This window comes from Camelina sativa, chromosome 11, assembly GCF_000633955.1.
Source record: "Camelina sativa cultivar DH55 chromosome 11, Cs, whole genome shotgun sequence".
NCBI classification, from domain to species: domain Eukaryota; kingdom Viridiplantae; phylum Streptophyta; class Magnoliopsida; order Brassicales; family Brassicaceae; genus Camelina; species Camelina sativa.
The window spans coordinates 46,866,711-46,884,252 of NC_025695.1; the positions used below are offsets into that span (position 1 = coordinate 46,866,711).

General features: G+C 35.8%; 3 protein-coding genes across 3 annotated transcripts; 1 reads left to right on the plus strand and 2 right to left on the minus strand.

The window, feature by feature from the left end:
• On the plus strand, window positions 2,000–3,540 carry LOC104726840 (aldo-keto reductase family 4 member C9-like). The gene is made up of 5 exons (XM_010445788.1): window positions 2,000–2,148; window positions 2,285–2,460; window positions 2,547–2,793; window positions 2,872–3,051; window positions 3,149–3,540. The coding sequence occupies exons 1-5, from the start codon at window positions 2,029–2,031 to the stop codon at window positions 3,374–3,376; spliced, it is 951 nt and encodes a 316-aa protein (XP_010444090.1). The 5' UTR covers window positions 2,000–2,028; the 3' UTR covers window positions 3,377–3,540.
• LOC104726841 (cyclic dof factor 1-like) lies at window positions 12,299–14,167 on the minus strand. Its single transcript, XM_010445789.1, has 2 exons — window positions 14,009–14,167; window positions 12,299–13,283 (listed from the first exon to the last, which is right to left on the minus strand). Exons 1-2 carry the CDS (start codon window positions 14,096–14,098, stop codon window positions 12,471–12,473), a joined length of 903 nt encoding a protein of 300 aa, XP_010444091.1. The 5' UTR covers window positions 14,099–14,167; the 3' UTR covers window positions 12,299–12,470.
• Window positions 15,813–17,397, minus strand: LOC104726842. The gene is made up of 2 exons (XM_010445790.2): window positions 17,010–17,397; window positions 15,813–16,287 (listed from the first exon to the last, which is right to left on the minus strand). The coding sequence occupies exons 1-2, from the start codon at window positions 17,304–17,306 to the stop codon at window positions 15,973–15,975; spliced, it is 612 nt and encodes a 203-aa protein (XP_010444092.1). The 5' UTR covers window positions 17,307–17,397; the 3' UTR covers window positions 15,813–15,972.

The window sequence follows — 17,542 nt, forward strand, 5'->3', positions numbered from 1 at the left end:
TGCGGAGGTTCCTATAGATTGTGGATTCCAAACGCTCAAACCAAGACGCAAATTTAAGAAGCTTCAGTTCTAAGAACTTTTGTTTACGGATTTCGTCAATGGTCTACTAATTGAGTGCTTGCATGCGCTACTAATGCAAAATTAGGCTAAAGAAAGTCAACAATATGCAGTGATGCCAAGCATAATTTTTTTAAAAATAGAACAATAACTCAATGTACAATTCGTTTTCAACATATATTAGTTTAGTATTAGAGATAACTATGAAATAAAAACAATAGTTCTGTATATGTAAAAGATTCGGAATTCAAACTATCACAATGCATTTTGTCACGTTGATTTATATGTTTCAACCGCCACAACTTTAATAACGACCAACAGAAAGATACATTTGATCTAATTTGCTTCATTTTATTTTTAAAGAATATTTTTCAACTTCTTGCATGAGTCACGAAAAGGTTGATAGACAATATACAATCGCAATGGTAGGAGAAAGAAACGTTTAAAGATTTCGTTATGGAATTTATAAAATGTGAGAGGTCAAAATATAGGTGAAAAAAATATTAAAATTAAAGGAGGAGTAAGCGGTAGTTGACATTTAATTCTAGTTACAATAAGCGGTAGTTGACATTTAATTCTAGTTACAATACTAATAGGACTGCAAATTCCCAAATGACTAAGAAAATAATAAATCACATGGAAAAAAGATTTGTGAAATCTTTTGGCGGTGCACTAAAAAGGCAGGAACATGACTGTCTTATGTTGTAAATACTACATGAACCAACATTACATTTAATTTTTTTATTTAGTTGTGAAGTTTTATCCTTTCAAGAGATTAGAAAATTAATTCAATTGTCAACGCTTAATTCATAGTATGTAATTTGGTTAGTAAGCCAACGGTCGTTTGCATGCAATCGCATTCGATTTGACTTCCACTCTCTTTAAAATTTAATTCAAATCAAATCCTTGACAAGTAATCGTATGTCAAACCGCCCTTTCAAACATCTTATTAATTATAATACAATTATTAAAACTGATACTTAAAATATTTTAATCCTAAGAAACGCCTCTTCGAATGTGGATGTGATTCGATAATATTTTATTCATTCATACTATAAAAATCAATACTCTATTCCTGCTGATTCTTAATATTTGTAGTGTATCATGTTTATCTTTGATTGTTAATTTATCATCAATAACAATAAAACCATTTTGTGGAGATAAAATTATACAAAGAAACATATTCGTATACAAAAAGAAAGAAAGTAATAGTTAGATATTCGTTATGCATATGCATATAGTATTTGATAGTGTGGAGCTTTTTCTTTACTACCAATTCAATCATAATTAATAAATCTTATGAACGCTTTAATGTAAAAAAATACTTTGATTTCTCACATGTTGGAGATTAGTGTTGAGATATCGGATTAAACAGAACAAGAGAAAACATGCATGGTATTTTGTGACACGATAAAATACTTATTAGTGGTCATTTGTTATGGAAGATAATGCTAGACCATTACTTCAACTAAAAGTTAAATGAGTAGAGATTCTTTTAACAGTTGACAAAACAAGTAACTAGCGTGAACAATTCCAGTGGAATATGATCAAGTTGCAAAATAAAAATGCAAGAGCAACCATATTTTGGAAACACTCAAAACACTAATGAGGAAATTTATTGAGAGAAGATATATTCATCTTGAGGTTTGAGAGATGAGGATTTGGGTAGGCTAAGAAAATCCCAGAAGACATGGGAAACTCTCGTGCTTCGATACCTCCACATTCCTAACCTTATTATATTTCAAAAAAAAATTCTAAAAACATTAAGTATTATAATATTCCATAAATAGGTCATATATTTCTACATACTCCATGATATTTGATGTCACAACGAAATTGTTGTATTAAGAAACGAAAAAAGTCAAGCTCGTTGACCTTTTATGGCCTATATAAACATATATCACAGACGCAACAGAGAGTAGAAAGAAACTCATCACTAATATCGGAGAGAGAGAATAAAAGAGAGAAATTATGAGGAGTGACATGGCACGTCTCAGGTGTGGGAAGACGATTCCATTGCTTGGAATGGGAACTTATTGTCCTCAAAAAGATCGAGAGAGCACCATCTCAGCCGTCCATCAAGCTATTAAGGTTCATTTTTATGTATTTACTTTTATTATATTTTATACACACACAGAAAAAAAAAGCATAATCAAATGATCTTATAATATAATGTTTTATCATTTCTACACCACTGTCATAAGATTTTTCATTGGAATGAGAGCAGATAGGGTATAGACATTTTGACACAGCAAAGATATATGGATCAGAAGAAGCTCTAGGCACTGCATTGGGACAAGCTATCTCCTATGGAACTGTCCAAAGAGACGATATCTTTGTCACTTCCAAGTTATGGTCTAGTGATCACCATGACCCTATCTCTGCCCTCATACAAACTCTCAAGTAAGATTCTCTTTACAAACACTCACCTACTGTATGGAGATTGAACTCTCGATCTCATGATCATTTTTTTTTTTTATGACTTATAGGACAATGGGTCTAGAGTATCTAGACAATTACTTGGTACATTGGCCAATAAAGCTAAAGCCAGGAGTGAGTGAGCCAATACCAAAGGAAGATGAGTTTGAGAAAGATTTGGGGATTGAAGAAACTTGGCAAAGCATGGAGAGATGCTTGGAGATGGGTCTATGCAAATCTATTGGTGTTAGCAACTTCTCTTCTAAGAAGATCTTTGATCTCCTTGATTTCGCTTCTGTCCCTCCTTCGGTTAACCAGGTTTGATATCAACATTACTACCAAAATTTCTTGTTAGGAAGAATCAAGAAACTAAATATTTGCATATAAATTGTATAGGTGGAGATGCATCCTTTGTGGAGACAAAGAAAGCTAAGAAAAGTGTGTGAAGAGAACAATATCCATGTAAGTGGATATTCCCCAATTGGTGGGCCAGGGAATATTTGGGGATCAACAGCTGTGATTGAACACCCTATCATCAAATCCATTGCTCTCAAGCATAATGCCACTCCTGCTCAGGTAACTCCAGAACTGAGTCCATTCCTCTTTTGTAGTTTAGGAGACTTGGTTTGGTTGACTTATAACTAATAATTTATGTACATATCTATAAATGAAGGTGGCTCTAAGATGGGGAATGTCAAAAGGGGCAAGCGTGATAGTGAAGAGTTTTAATGGAGCAAGAATGAGAGAGAACAGGAGAGCATTAGAGATTAAATTGGATGATCAAGACTTGTCACTCATTGACCATTTGGAGGAATGGAAGCTCATGAGAGGAGAGTTCCTTGTTAACCAAACCACAAGCCCTTACAAATCCGTCCAACAACTTTGGGATGGTGAGATTTAATTGACTAGGGTTTCACACACATCATTCACTTCAAAATGTAATTTCATCTTCACGTCCTCTTTGCATATGATCTTTTCATATTTGTGGTATATATATATATATCAAGTCATTACAACATGAAAAAACGTCCTCTTTGTTGATTTTGATTCAATCCTTTTCAACGAACTAAATCAAGTTCTCAAAGTCCTCTCCTAGAGCCAGAGTAGGCATGGGCATAAAAACCGTACCCGAATACTCAACCCGGAACCCGATCTGAAAAACCGGGTTCGGGTTGGGTACGGGTTTGCCTATAAAACTCTATTGGGTTCTATTTTTAAATACTTGTGGGTTCGGGATAGGGTCGGGTAATGCCCGGTACCCGTTTGGGTGCCCATAAACCCGAACATATAAACATATTTATAATATTTATCATTAATATAATGATAAATATAATGATAATGCAATTACCCCAAAATTATGATTATAATTTTGAATGTTTCATTTAGTTTTATACCTTAATATCAAAAATAATCAAAATATCTAAAATATTTTGTCACATAAGTCAAAATTTAACTAAATTTATATAAATTTAATTATATTTTTCGGGTATCCTGTAGTTTGGGTACTAATCGGGTTCTAAAATTTGTAACCCAAACCGACCCAAACCCAATAGTACCCAAACCGAACTCATATATCTAAAAATACCCAATAAGTTCTATATTTCTAAACTTGTTTAACCGAACCCGAATGAGTATTATCTGAACCCGAACGGGTTATCCAAGTGTCCAGCCCTAAGCGAGAGAATCAAAAATTCAAAATTATTGTCGCCGGCAAGACTGTTTTCCAAGGTAACAAAACAATTTTTTAATTAGCTAAACCAGTTCCGGCTCAACTTGGTTTAATTATAATATTTTTGGTCTTATTATAATTTCCAACCAAATTAATTGATGATAGCTTTACTATTCTTGATTGGGTAGTTGGTACAGTTTGTTAAACCAAGATCTGATCATCCGGTTATTATATTATTATCTTCTTGAATTGCGACGACCCGATCGATTATCCGGTTCTTGGGGAGAATTCACTTGAAATTGGGCCTCAGTAAAGTCAGAATAAAAATGCGGATATGAACAGTATTTACCGTCGACCAATTTCAACTCATCAGTCATCGGATTTCAAACTATAATTTTAATCTAGAGCCTTCTACAGTCAATTTGAATTAAACAGCTTTTTGTAGCGAAGGCAAGTTAGACCACTTTGCCATTTGGATTTGTGTCAAAAAAAACTTTATTCTGTATTTTATTATCTTGATGTGAAAACGAAGAAACTTGAAACTTGAAACTTTATTCTGTATAATTTTATTATCTTGATGTGAAAACGAAGAAACTTGAAACTTGAAACTTTATTCTGTATAATTTTATTATCTTGATGCGAAAACGAAGATAATAATTTATAAACTTGAAACAAACTAAAAAGTGAAATAAAAATGAAAGAAAAGTAGACAACGTTGCAAAAGGAAATGTCTCACATAGAAAGTGAATAAAAAGGAAAACTTTGGGTGAGTCGACTTCCACACGAATGGCTTCCTCTAAGAGTATGACACATGTATGTAACCCATCCACTTCATCCACTTCGACGACCGGACGAGGCACTAGTCCTCCGTGTAAAAAACGAGAAAAAGAGACAACTTTTTCTCTTCTGCCATAAATGAAGTAATTCCTTCTTAAAAGCAATTGATACACCTTAGTTTTTTCTTTATAGCATATTTCATGTTCAAATATAACACGTTAAGCAAAAAAAACTATACTATTATCTTATGTAAATGATTAGTTGGTTAGTGATCACTAAGTATTGTATTATATATATTAGCTAGCCATCCTGCATAAAATAATAATTCACAACTATGACAATGCATATGAATTTAATTTATATATAGACTAATGACTGATGATAGATTTAGCAGTTATTTATATAACCGCAATGTGTAATTTTCTTTTGATTCGGAAAGATAAAGGCACGAAAGAAGACATGAAAAAGCTATTGAGATTTTTTTTTTCTTAAAAAAAGTGAAAAGAGAGCAAAAGAGTGGCACCATTATTACGGATAGTGTTAGATATATTTGCGTTGTACTTATTGTTCTAGTGTGATAAGATTTACGTTATTATGTATTGAGTTCCTCATGTATAAATATCACATTATGGTTAATTAATACGGTAAATCAGTTTGATATCTAATTCTACATGGTATCAGAGCTGAATTTTTAACAAAATCTTTTTCTTGTTTTAAAAGTGTCAATAGTTTCGACTTCTCTTGCGTGCCATGAAAACGATGTCTACCACCAGAGAACAGCAGTCTAGTTCGTCCGGAGCTCTTGTCTCGACGTCGTCGTCAACGACGGTGTCATCGTACACTCTGTCCAATTCCGACAATCCGGGTAAGATGATCTCCTCTGTTCTGTTGAACAGAGAAAATTACTATGAGTGGTCTGAAGAGATGTTGAATGCTCTCCAGGCCAAGCGAAAAAACTGGTTTCATTGATGGGTCTATCACANACAACCGGGATACGGTGACGTCCTATGTTCAGTTGAACAGAGAAGAATACAATGAGTGGTCTGAACAGATATTGAATGCTCTCCAAGCCAAGCGAAAAACTGGTTTCATTGATGGGTCTATCACGAAACCTGCAAAAGATGATCCCAACTTCGACAATTGGAAGACGGTGAATTCAATGACTGTAGGTTGGATTCGAGCCTCGATCGAGCCCAAGGTGAAATCAACTGTTACGTTTATCTCCGATGCTAATCTTTTGTGGGATGAACTACGACAACGGTTTTCAGTCAGTAACAATGTTCATGTTCATCAGATCAAGGCTCAGCTTGCCTCATGCCGTCAAGAGGGACAGGCGGCGATCGACTATTATGGCAAGCTGTGTAATCTTTGGGATGAGCTGAAAAATTATCAAACAAGTGCAGTATGTCCTCATGGTTCACTCCTGTCTGCACTAGTCAAAGAACGAGACGATGAAAAGTTTCATCAATTTGTTATGGGACTCGACGATTCACGTTTTGGTTGGATTTGTACAAGTCTGATTAATATGGATCCACTCCCGTCACTCGTTGTTGCCTACTCCAAAGTAATACGTGAAGAACAGAGACTTGCTTCTTCACGACATCAGGAACAACGGCAGGAGGCTGTGGGTTTTCTCGCACGTCGTGAGTTGGTTTCTCCATCCGTAGCCGCTGAGAATCAACCTTTGAATCGTGTGGAGTCCTCTATTGTCAGGTCTAGTCCCGTGTTGTGCTCACACTGTGGTCGTACATGACATGAAAAGAAGGACGGTTGGTCTCTAGTTGGTTTCCCTAACTGGTGGACGGATCGTAATGGTGTCGGTCGCGGCTCTGGTGGTCGTGGTCGAGGCGCTGGACGTGACAGAGGATAGATAGCTACGGCACATGCAACAAGTTCCAATCCTTCAGCGCTTCCAGAATTCACACCAGACCAACTGCGTGCCCTGTCTCAACTGCTTCAAGAAAGAACCTCTACTAATAGTTCTGATAAGTTATCTGGTAAGCCAAAGTTTGGCGATGTTATCCTTGATACAGGAGCTTTCCATCATATGACTGGGAACCTTACTCTCTTGACTAATGTCGGTCCTATTTCACCTTGTTTGGTGGGTTTTGCGGATGGTAGCAAAACAATGGCCTTAAGTATGGGAGAATTTCCTCTTTCGGAGAAAATTTCCTTGACTAATGTTCTCTATGTCCCAACCTTGAACTGCACTTTGATCTCTGTCTCTAAAATTGTGAAGCAAACTAAGTGCATGGCCACCTTTACTAATACTATTTGTGTTTTGCATGACCGTTTTTCAAGGACTTTGATTGGAAGAGGTGAAGAGCGTGATGGGGTTTACTATCTGACGGATGTTGCAACTGCAAAGATCCACACAGTTAATGTCTCTTCTGATCAAGCTTTGTGGCATCAACGTTTGGGTCATCCAACTTCTTCGGTGCTTTCGGTTTTGCCTATGGTTTCTGTTTCTGGTTCTTCTAATAGCTCTTTGTCTAGTAACGTGTGTTTTTGAGCTAAGCAAACTAGAGAAGTTTTTCCTGATAGTATCAATAAAGCTTCATATTATTTTTCTTTAATTCATTGTGATGTGTGGGGACTGTATCGTGTTTCTTCTTCTTGCAGTGCAATTTATTTCTTGACCATTGTTAACGATTTCTCAAGATCAGTATGGACATATCTATTGCTTGAGAAATCAGAAGTGCGTACGGTTCTTACTAATTTTCTAGCTTACACCGAAAAACAGTTTGGCAAGACAGTCAAGACAGTTCGTAGTGACAATGGGACATAATTTATGTGTCTTTCCTCCTATTTCCGGCAGCAAGGCATTGTTCATCAAACCTTTTGTGTCGGCACTCCGCAGCAAAATGGACGAGTTGAGCGAAAACACCGACACATACTTAATGTTGCCTGCGCGTTGTTATTTCAGGCAACTGCATATTTGATTAATCGCACTCCCACGCCTCTCCATAACAATTGTTCACCATACGAAGTACTCCATGGCATCAAACCTGCTTATGATCAGTTGCGTGTATTTGGTTCGGCTTGCTATACACATCGGTTATCTCGTTACAAGGACAAGTTTGGATCTCGAAGTCGTCTTTGTGTGTTTGTTGGTTATCCTTTTGGCCAAAAAGGTTGGAAGGTTTTTGATATGGAGGAAAACAAGTTTCTAATTTCACGTGATGTGATTTTTTGAAAGGATGTGTTTCCTTTTGTGGAGAAAATTGCCAAAGTGTCTTCTTCTCTGGCTCTTTCCGCTCCTCTCGTGACTGATTCTGATTGGTGTCTCCCTATGGTTGTACCAGACAGGGGGAGTGTTGTGACTCCTACTCCTGTTGCGTGTGAAGATCATAGTGTCTCCTCTGTTTTTCCATCGAATGTGCCGGTTGCTTCTTCACCAAGCAAGCCGGTTGTGGAGCCTGTCGTTCCTTCTGTTTCACCTGGTGCCTCGGTTCCACCATCGGCAGTTCCGGAGTCGTCTGCTCTGGGATCTTGTGTTGGCCCCACACCGATGGTTCCGGTTCCGGAGTCGTCCGCTCCTGGTGCCTATGTTTTGCCACCGCCTCGTCCTGGCAAGCGTCAAGTTCGACAGTCAGTCCGTCTCAAGGATTATGTGTTGTATAACACTACTGGTGATCTCGACACCCATCACGCTCTTTCGTCCTCTGTTTCTCAGTCCTCATTTTCGGTCCACGGTAATTCTTTGTCCCCTCTGACGGATTATATACCAGATGCTTCCTTTTCCGCAGGTCATCTTGCTTATTTGGCTGCCATATCCTCTGCTCTTGAACCTCGCAATTTCAAAGAAGCGGTACATATTAAAATATGGAACGATGCAATGATTACAGAGGTGGATGCTCTTGAATTCAAGAAGACATGGGATGTCACGGATCTTCCCCCTGCTAAGGTTGCAATTGACTCTCAATGGGTGTACAAGACTAAGTATCGGGCTGATGGTTCTCTCGAACGTTACAAGGCTCGTCTTGTTGTATGCGGGAATAAACAGGTTGAAGGGAAAGACTACCATGAAACGTTTGCTCCTGTTGTGAAAATGACCATTGTACGTACCCTTCTCCGGCTTGTTGCTGCAAATAATTAGGAGGTGTTTCAGATAGACGTTAATAACGCCTTCCTTCATGGTGATCTTGAGGAGGAGGTTTATATGAAGTTACCGCCATGTTTCCGACATTCTCATCCTGGCAAGGTTTGTCGTCTAAAGAAGTCATTGTATGGGCTGAAATAGGCTCTTACAGTGTATTGCGACTCGGACTGGTCGTCTTGTCCCATCACTCATCGGTCCATTAGTGCGTTTGTTGTGCTTCTTGGTGGTTCCCCGATAGCTTGGAAAACCAAGAAACAGAAGACTATCTCTCATTCTTCCGCTGAAGCAGAGTATCGTGCCATGTCCGTCGCTCTTCGTGAGATTCAATGGCTTCGTAAGTTGTTAAAAGAGTTAGGTATCAAACAGTCTCAGCTTGCTCGATTGTTTTGTGACAATAATGCTGCTCTCCATATCGCACAAAATCCCGTGTTCCATGAGCGTACAAAGCATATCGAAAATGACTGTCATGCCGTCTGTGATGCTATCCGTGATGGTGTTCTTGTTACACAGCATGTTGCGTCCCGTGAACAGCTTGCTGACATTTTAATGAAAGCTCTCGGTCGTCCACAGTTTCTCTACATCATGTCCAGGTTGGGTGTTCAAGACCCTCACTCTCCAACCTAAGGGGGAGTATTACGGATAGTGTCGATATATTTGTGTTGTACTTATCGTCCTAGTGTGATAAGGTTTAGGTTCCGATATATTAGCATATTGAACTTATCATGTATTGAGTTCCTCATGTATAGATACCACATTATGGTTAATCAATAAAGCAAGTTAGTTTGATATCTAATTCTACAACCATCCTTCTTTTACGAGCGGACGAATAAAAGAGCATAGAAGCTAAAGCCACTTTCCCATTACCATTAAGCACTATTACTCCACAAGGACTAGTACTAGATAGTTGGGTACTACTAAAATACAAATCTGAAAATGAGTCTATAAGTTATATATAGACTATAATAAATAAGACTATTTTCAAAATGAATATATATTGTAAGTTATATATGTAGAAATAACTATTTGGAAGTCATTTAACGTATGATCTTCCATCCATCAACTTTTAGATCACGAAGCTAGTATGTTGGACTAGAAAACACTCTTGTTCTGTCATCTGTGTATACTATATATACACTAAGTATTGAATTATTACTTTTTTAAAGAGAAAGAATGCATGATGGTCATCTACTGAGAAGCTCCAGACTTATGAAATTTTAATACTTTTGGGTCGGAAAGAAAATACTGTCTATATCACAATAGTATAAAGGCAAAACAGCAACGTGTCGTGCTTTTACTTTCAGCGTTAAGAAAGAAAATAGTCTGTCCCACATTATTAAGAATGGAGTATAAAAATAAAAGGAATTAAACAAATGGTTTAGGATAAATCACATTTGTGGCTAATATTAGTTGAGCTGTCCAAAAATATCTAAGTTGCTATCAGACACACAGACCAACGCTCAGAAGATTAAATAAAATTTGGGAACACAAATGTGATACATCTTTTTCAGCGTAAGAAGTAATTCAAAAAGGATATAAAACCAAGGAACCAAATGATTATATTCTGACCGTCTCGACGTAGGAAGGGACGGTCCTTTTCTTTTTCTTTTTTATTGTTGATGTTTACTATTCCTTGTTCTAATCTATAAAATCTCGTATCATGTTAAATTCGAAAAATATCTTATCTATTTTTTATTCGAACATTTAATATTTTATTTTTTTATTAAAAGAAAAATATTTCATTTAATTATCGTTGGCTTAAAAATATTTAATCTTTAAATTGTTGCCAGATTCTAATATGTGGTTTAACAGTTTTTAACGGATATTACTGATCATCAAACAGTCATTAAAATCAAATCACACGTGTTTACATAGATATATAATATTTTTATATTTATGTGGTCTACTGGTACCATTTGATTTATTGAACACTTGGACACATGCAAGTTCAAGTTCACCATTTTACATTTTTGATGTTTTTTTTCTTTTTTTTTTTCATTTTCTTCACTAATCGCAACCCTAACCTCCATTGGTGTGGCCGACTAAAACCAAAGTTTTCAAATCCATCCATTACAACTGGTTTTCCTGATCTAATAAACGACATCGGTTTCTTCTTCTCTTAGCCAACCGTCGATATATCTACTAGAAACAACGGTGAGAATAATCATTGGGGAGAGTTTGTATGACTCTTCAGATCCTGGAGATGAAAAAATTAAAAAATCAGATTTGATTCGTCGGATTTGTTTTGGAAAATCTCAAAACAGAACAGATAGTTGTTAGCGAGTATTGATAGAAAGACTTTTAAGAATCCAAACAGTCAAACACTTTTCTTCAACAATTCTTTTGAGTTTTGACTGATCGTGTTTCATAAGTACGAAAAAAAAGAAATATAAAAAAGTAAAATAAAAAGTATTGTGGGGGGAGGGGGGTTCGGATCGTTGTTAAGAAACAAAACCAACTCACTTCTAACCACTATACTACGGCTACATATTACTTGTTTATGTTAAATGTTTTTGTATATATCTTTATAAACATGTGTGATTTGATTTTAACGCATGTTTGATGATGATCTGTAACGTCCGTTGAAAACTGTTAAACAGTGAATTAGAATCCGACAACAATTTAAAAATTATATATTTTGAAGCCAATAATAATTAAATAAGATATTTTTCTTCTAACAAAAAAAGACACGTCCAAATAAAAAATATACTAGATATTTTTCAGCTTTTTCTTTTTTCTTTTATATCATGTGTCGATTAGAGAAGAGTATTTTTGATAAAGTACATTAATTTGATATGGTTGGTCAACAAATCATCGAGAAGCTAAATTTCTTAATCAATCTCGGAGATTTCTTATTCAAAAATATTTACGTACTTTACCAAAAAAATTACACGTTAATGACAATTTAAAAAACCCTGGCGTGAATTGTTTGCTTTGTTTCCATTTCCCATATTCAACGGTATGTTTTGTGCTGTTTTATCGTGCCCACCCGCGCCAGCGCACACGATACAAGAGGTCAAATTCAAGAAAAAGGATACTTTTCTGAATTATTATCTTATCTTACTTTACTTATCCACTTATATATATATATATATATATCAATATATGTAAAGTAAATAAGTTTGTCTATCTCATATGTTACTTACAACAGTTCTTTTATATGTTTACTGTTAGCTCTAATAGACCATATATACTATCAATTTGAATGCAAAATAACGGTCAAAACGAACTTTTTTCTTCATCGTTATGTAATCTTTTTTTTTTTTTTTGTCAAAGCGTTATGTAATCTTATAACAAAAATCAAACTTAAAAGGCTAAAAAAGTGTATGGTACAAAAGCTATAAAGCCTCGTGTAAGCCACGAGGAAAGAAGGAAAAAGACAGATCTAACCACATCTACTCATACATGACATATACGTATATGTATATATCATATGTTGTCCATATACAATCACATCTGTTCATGGAAATTGAGTGATCTTGATAACGCAGCTGGGTTTGCACAAAGAACAAGAGAAGTCTCTGTTTCTTCTTTGCTAATATTCTTAACCTCTTTCTTCGAATCAAACCCTTTGAACAGAACGTCATTCTTGATTCCAAGTGTTGTCCATATAGAACTCTTTGCGGCTTCATTAGGATCATCAATTCTCAAAGTCTTAGGAACCAACACAGACCCATTCTTCTGCTTTGGCTTCATCGTCTCGTCTTCGTCTCTCGAATGCTTACCAAGTGTAGAGTTAGGACTAGAATTAACCGGAGATGACAATGTTGGAATGTTCCAATAAGGGTAAACCGGGTAAAAATCGGGGTTCCACGCGTAAGGCCACGAAACTCCCGGAAAGCAATGATCCAAACCGTTCGAAGTGCTGTTATTAGAGCACTCGTCACTGTTCTGTATCCTAGACACTAGCTTTGGACTCCCGAACATATGATTCGAGACCTTTTGATCGTCTCCGAGGCTGAAACTAAGGACTGGACCGTTTGTTTCTGAGATGGTCACGTGGTGGTAATGTGAAGGTGATGACGTTGAGTTGTTCTTGCTCTTACGTCGTCCGGCTCCGATTGGAACACTTCTCATGGTCCCACCTGCGGTCCAATATCTCTGACAAGCTTTACAGAAATGGCGGGGTTGGTTTACGTTGTAGTTGTTGTAATAACAGAACTTTGTTTCCATGCTATTGCATCTCGGACATGGAAGAATCTTGGTCGGTTTTTTTAGGGTTTTGTCTTTCTCCGATTGATCGGTGAATGCCTCGTTTTGGTTCTGATGCAAGAAATAATAAAAAAGGATAATCATGTTAAAATATTATAATATAAGGATTTTAGAAAGTAATGAAATTTAAAAGTGTATATTATTATTTATTAGTATGAGTATGATTCTCAAGAAGAAGGTTCTAGAGAAATTATGGTAGAGGAAAAAGTCTTTTAAAGAACACGCTTTACCAAAAAAAAAACCTAAAATTCTCTCACCTTTATTGATTTGAATAAACGGAAAAAGCAAATTCGTTTTCTCCTTAAAAGTAATCTTATTTTAGTTAGAAAACATTGCTTTTTCCGTTTTTTTTTTTTTTTTTAATTGTCAAACAAAAAAATAAACGGAAAAAGCAATGTTTTCTAACTAAAATAGGATTACTTTTAAGGAGAAAACGAATTTGCTTTTTCGTTTCATGAAAAGTCATCAAACTAAACAGCAGCCTCTGGTTCACAAAAACTCTCAGAACAGAGAGAACAACGCAGAGGTTTTTTTTAGTGTAAGAAATCTATAAACTTTTAACAATTCATCAAAAACTCTGATTAAAATGGAATACACAACAACCTTTGAGCTTTGCCTTTTATGGACAAAACATAAAAGTTAAAAAAAGAAAACATTTTTGAGTTTAACTTAAGTTATCAGATACTAACTGACACATATAGGTCCAATTATACACCAAAACTAATATACTCGAAAGTTGTATGTAACAAAAGAATAATTAGCTATAGATCTAGTACCTTTGCTTCTTCAGCAGCTACCTCTAAAACCGTCGGAAAAGGGATATTCATACCGAAGAGCTTAATCGCGGGATCTTTACTTCCCAGCATTATTTCTTCTTCTTTTTTTCTCGTAGGTTTCTCTTCGAAGCGCTTTTTTTTTTTTTTTTGAGGTATGGGTTTAGATTGGAATTTTTTTGGTTTGGAAATCGTGAGATTTGGGATTTTGATACGTTTTAAAAAGTGAAGTAGATGCCATGTCAGCATTTTCGTTTCATTCTCAACCACAAGTTTATGTGGCCTCTGATATTTTACTTTTCTTCCACAAAACCCATATAGCATATAATCTTTTAGTTATTTTCTTTAAACTTTTGTTAAAATTATTCCAATCTTTGTAAGAATATCATTTTTTATATATATATATTTGTATTAAGACTTTCACTAAACTTCCGTTGAACAAAAAATTCACAAGTACTTGGATGAAAGGCCTAATATACGAAAGAACGAAGTGTTCCTAATTAAGAGCATGTAGTCAACTAGTCAAGGTCTATAAACACGCTTTATTATATGGTATTAGATTGGTTATAACATATCTTAAACAGTGATCAACTCTATTTGTTCGTTTGAATTGGAACAAATATAAACTAATGTAAACTGTTTACGAACTTTTGGGTAGGTAAATGTCAGCATCGAGGGGATGGCTTTGGTGCAGCTCACACGAGAGCTGTCTTGTTACGTGCATATTCTTTATTGGCTGGTTGGAGAATTAATATTCCTCATTTGAAAACGATCCACACTTTTGGGTTAGAGAGAAATATACCATCTTTAATTTTATTTTTTCTAATCGTTTTTTGGTTAAAGAACCCTTCTTTTGTTAGAAGGTATATTTTACCGAAGATTTAGTAATATGAATCTTTGTGTTTAAGTAGGAAGACAAATGCAACAAGGATTTAAACATTTTCGATTCAGTTTTTTTGACAGATTTATTTTAAAAAATCACAACCATATAACATCCATATACGAATTTAAATTATGTGAACCGTTGTAGTTGTACGTTAAGATAAGAAGTCTGCAGAAGAAGGTAATACAAGATTTGTTTGTAGTTCATCGTCGAAAGTTATATTGTAAGAGGCTTAAGACCTAACTCATTTAGACAGCTTTAGTTTAAGGCTTTCAGCCTTGACTTTCTCTTAGGAGGGCTCGTAAACATTAGTTATTTCACTCGTTACTCTCTGTTTTTTTTTTTTTTTTTTTNGAACAGTCTCTGTTGTTAGATGCCAAACAAATTGAAAATTCTATCTTGTTTTCCCAAATTAACATATATACTTCTAAGTATATGATTTGAAGTTTATAAAAGAAGCGAGTAACAAAAACCAATCAATCATATGCACTGATTGCAAGACAATGAAATATAACTTTCTCCAAGTAACAGAGTAGAAGAATATGCAAGTCTGGATCAATGATGTAGCTGTGAAAGGTTGAATGAGAGACGATTATCCAGACCACCCCCAATGCTTATTATTAACTACGCTATCAACTGAAGGTGTTTAATCAGGAATTCTGGACTTTGATTCGAGTTTTGGTTTTTGGAATTTTTTGGTTTCAAATTTATAGACATCAAACTTTAGTCTAGTACTATGGGATTGGTTTGATACACGGTTTCGGTTTCTGATTAGTTTGAGTTCTTCTTCGGTTGTCTAAGACGTTTCGAAAACACACCAGACTTTAAGCGTCTTGTTTTTTTTTTGTTTTTTTTGTTTATGAACTCATCTACTGAAGCGTCTTGTGTTTTCTTCTGATGTTGTGAAGATAGAGACAAGGTTCGTCATCTTCTTCTTAAGCAATAATAATAAGTCATAACTGACAATTTTTTTCGAACAAAATACAATAGCATTCGACAAGATCATAACTTCCATGTTTTTAACTAAATCTGAAAATTTCAAAATTTTCTTCTGAAACAAGGCGGCATCAAAGATCAAGCAAATTTATCTTCTGAATCTTCCGCCTCTACCACCACCACGGCCGCCTCTTCTTCCACCACCTCCGCCACGACCACCACCGCCATGTCCATTGCCGTTAGCTCCAGGAGTCTTCATGTTTTCAGGCAATGGGAGGATTTGATCAACACACTTCCTGAAGCTGAAATCGTCTGCAGTATCGTCTTCCCTAACCAGAAAGAAGCATCGGCTTTTCCACATCGGGTGGGTTCTGACTTGGAAGGTTTTGATTCCTCCTCCAATCTTCTTTTCAGGCTCAGAATGACCCTTCTTGATCAGATCTAGCAGCACCATGTACTCATACTGAAAATTTACAAATATCGAAAATTCAGTACAACGAGTTAGAATCTTAAAAGAAACTGCAAAACTGTAATATTACATGAGTATGCAATGTTTTTATCTGTTATATATGCTTGAGTTGACGCCAACTCTCTGCCCCCAAAAATTTGACGTCATCCCATTCTTTTAACCAATAAGACAACACAAAAGTTTCTAATTCAAACACAAGTCCACAATCATATAATCAATGAAAAAACACAAAACATTTGCCAAGAACTTTTGAGTGGCAATAGCTGCCAAAGAACCTAATCACTAAGATGTCTAAACTTTACAATCAAACATGATGTTGTACATATACCTCAATTTATCCTCTTAAACACATTGCACAATCAAATATTCACAATCATTCTATACAATCAATAAAACCAAAAAGGAAATATCTAACTCCAAACAAACTCAATCCAGAGACACAATACACTAGCAAAGAACTGAGCAGTAATCATAGCCAAAATAACAGCTACAAACCAAAACCAATCCCAAAGTTTTCAACTACAGAACATATTCATTGATAAACACATCAGAAAATTAATATCCCCAATCAGAGCTTCTTGTTCGCTTCAAAACAATGGTGACCAAATCTACCTCTAAAGTTAAGACTCAAAACACATGAATGATCTTTTGTTAAAAATTGAAACTTTTGCAATTAAAAAAAGGCAAAAGACAAAGAAGAAGAAGAAGTGTATTACCTTATTGACATCGAGATCAGTTGGCCAAAACTGCATAAACTTGACAAAGTAATCGAACATCGCCACAGAGGTAACAAACTCCTTCGGACCCAGTTTGACCGGACCTGACTTCTCTTCATCTCCAACCTTCTGCTTCTTCGATTCACCTCCGTTCTCGTCCTCCCCTGTCTCCTCTCTCTCACGTTTCCCATCGACCGTCTCGGTTTTTGGGGCCGCTGCTTCGACTTCCATATCCACTTTCGTGTCTGGGTTCACTTGAGCCGGCACTGAATCGATGATCTCTTGTTTCTCAGCCATTGTGTAAAAGCTTCCGCCTTTTTTTTTTTTGGTTCCCCTTTCTCTTTTCTACGATTTCTAGGGTTTAAGGCTTTTAAGGGATTAGGGTGAGTGACTCCTACTCAAAATCGGCTAAGCGGTATCAATATATATATATATATTGTTTCGGTTTCTGATTGAACCGAACCGGTTCAGTTCTATTGGATTTTTGGCATCTTCTTTTTCTTTTTTACGTCAATTTTTGGAATCTTCTTATA

Excerpts from the sequence above, each read along its gene's own strand:
- LOC104726841 (XM_010445789.1), bottom strand. The coding sequence starts at position 14,098 with ATGCTGGGAAGTAAAGATCCCGCGATTAAGCTCTTCGGTATGAATATC. Across the intron at positions 13,284-14,008 it reads TAGCTGCTGAAGAAGCAAAG|AACCAAAACGAGGCATTCAC; the intron begins GTACTAGATCTA and ends TTCTTGCATCAG.
- LOC104726842 (XM_010445790.2), bottom strand. The coding sequence starts at position 17,306 with ATGGCTGAGAAACAAGAGATCATCGATTCAGTGCCGGCTCAAGTGAAC. Across the intron at positions 16,288-17,009 it reads CTGATCTCGATGTCAATAAG|TATGAGTACATGGTGCTGCT; the intron begins GTAATACACTTC and ends GTAAATTTTCAG.
- LOC104726840 (XM_010445788.1), top strand. The coding sequence starts at position 2,029 with ATGAGGAGTGACATGGCACGTCTCAGGTGTGGGAAGACGATTCCATTG. Across the intron at positions 2,149-2,284 it reads CCGTCCATCAAGCTATTAAG|ATAGGGTATAGACATTTTGA; the intron begins GTTCATTTTTAT and ends GAATGAGAGCAG. Across the intron at positions 3,052-3,148 it reads ATAATGCCACTCCTGCTCAG|GTGGCTCTAAGATGGGGAAT; the intron begins GTAACTCCAGAA and ends CTATAAATGAAG.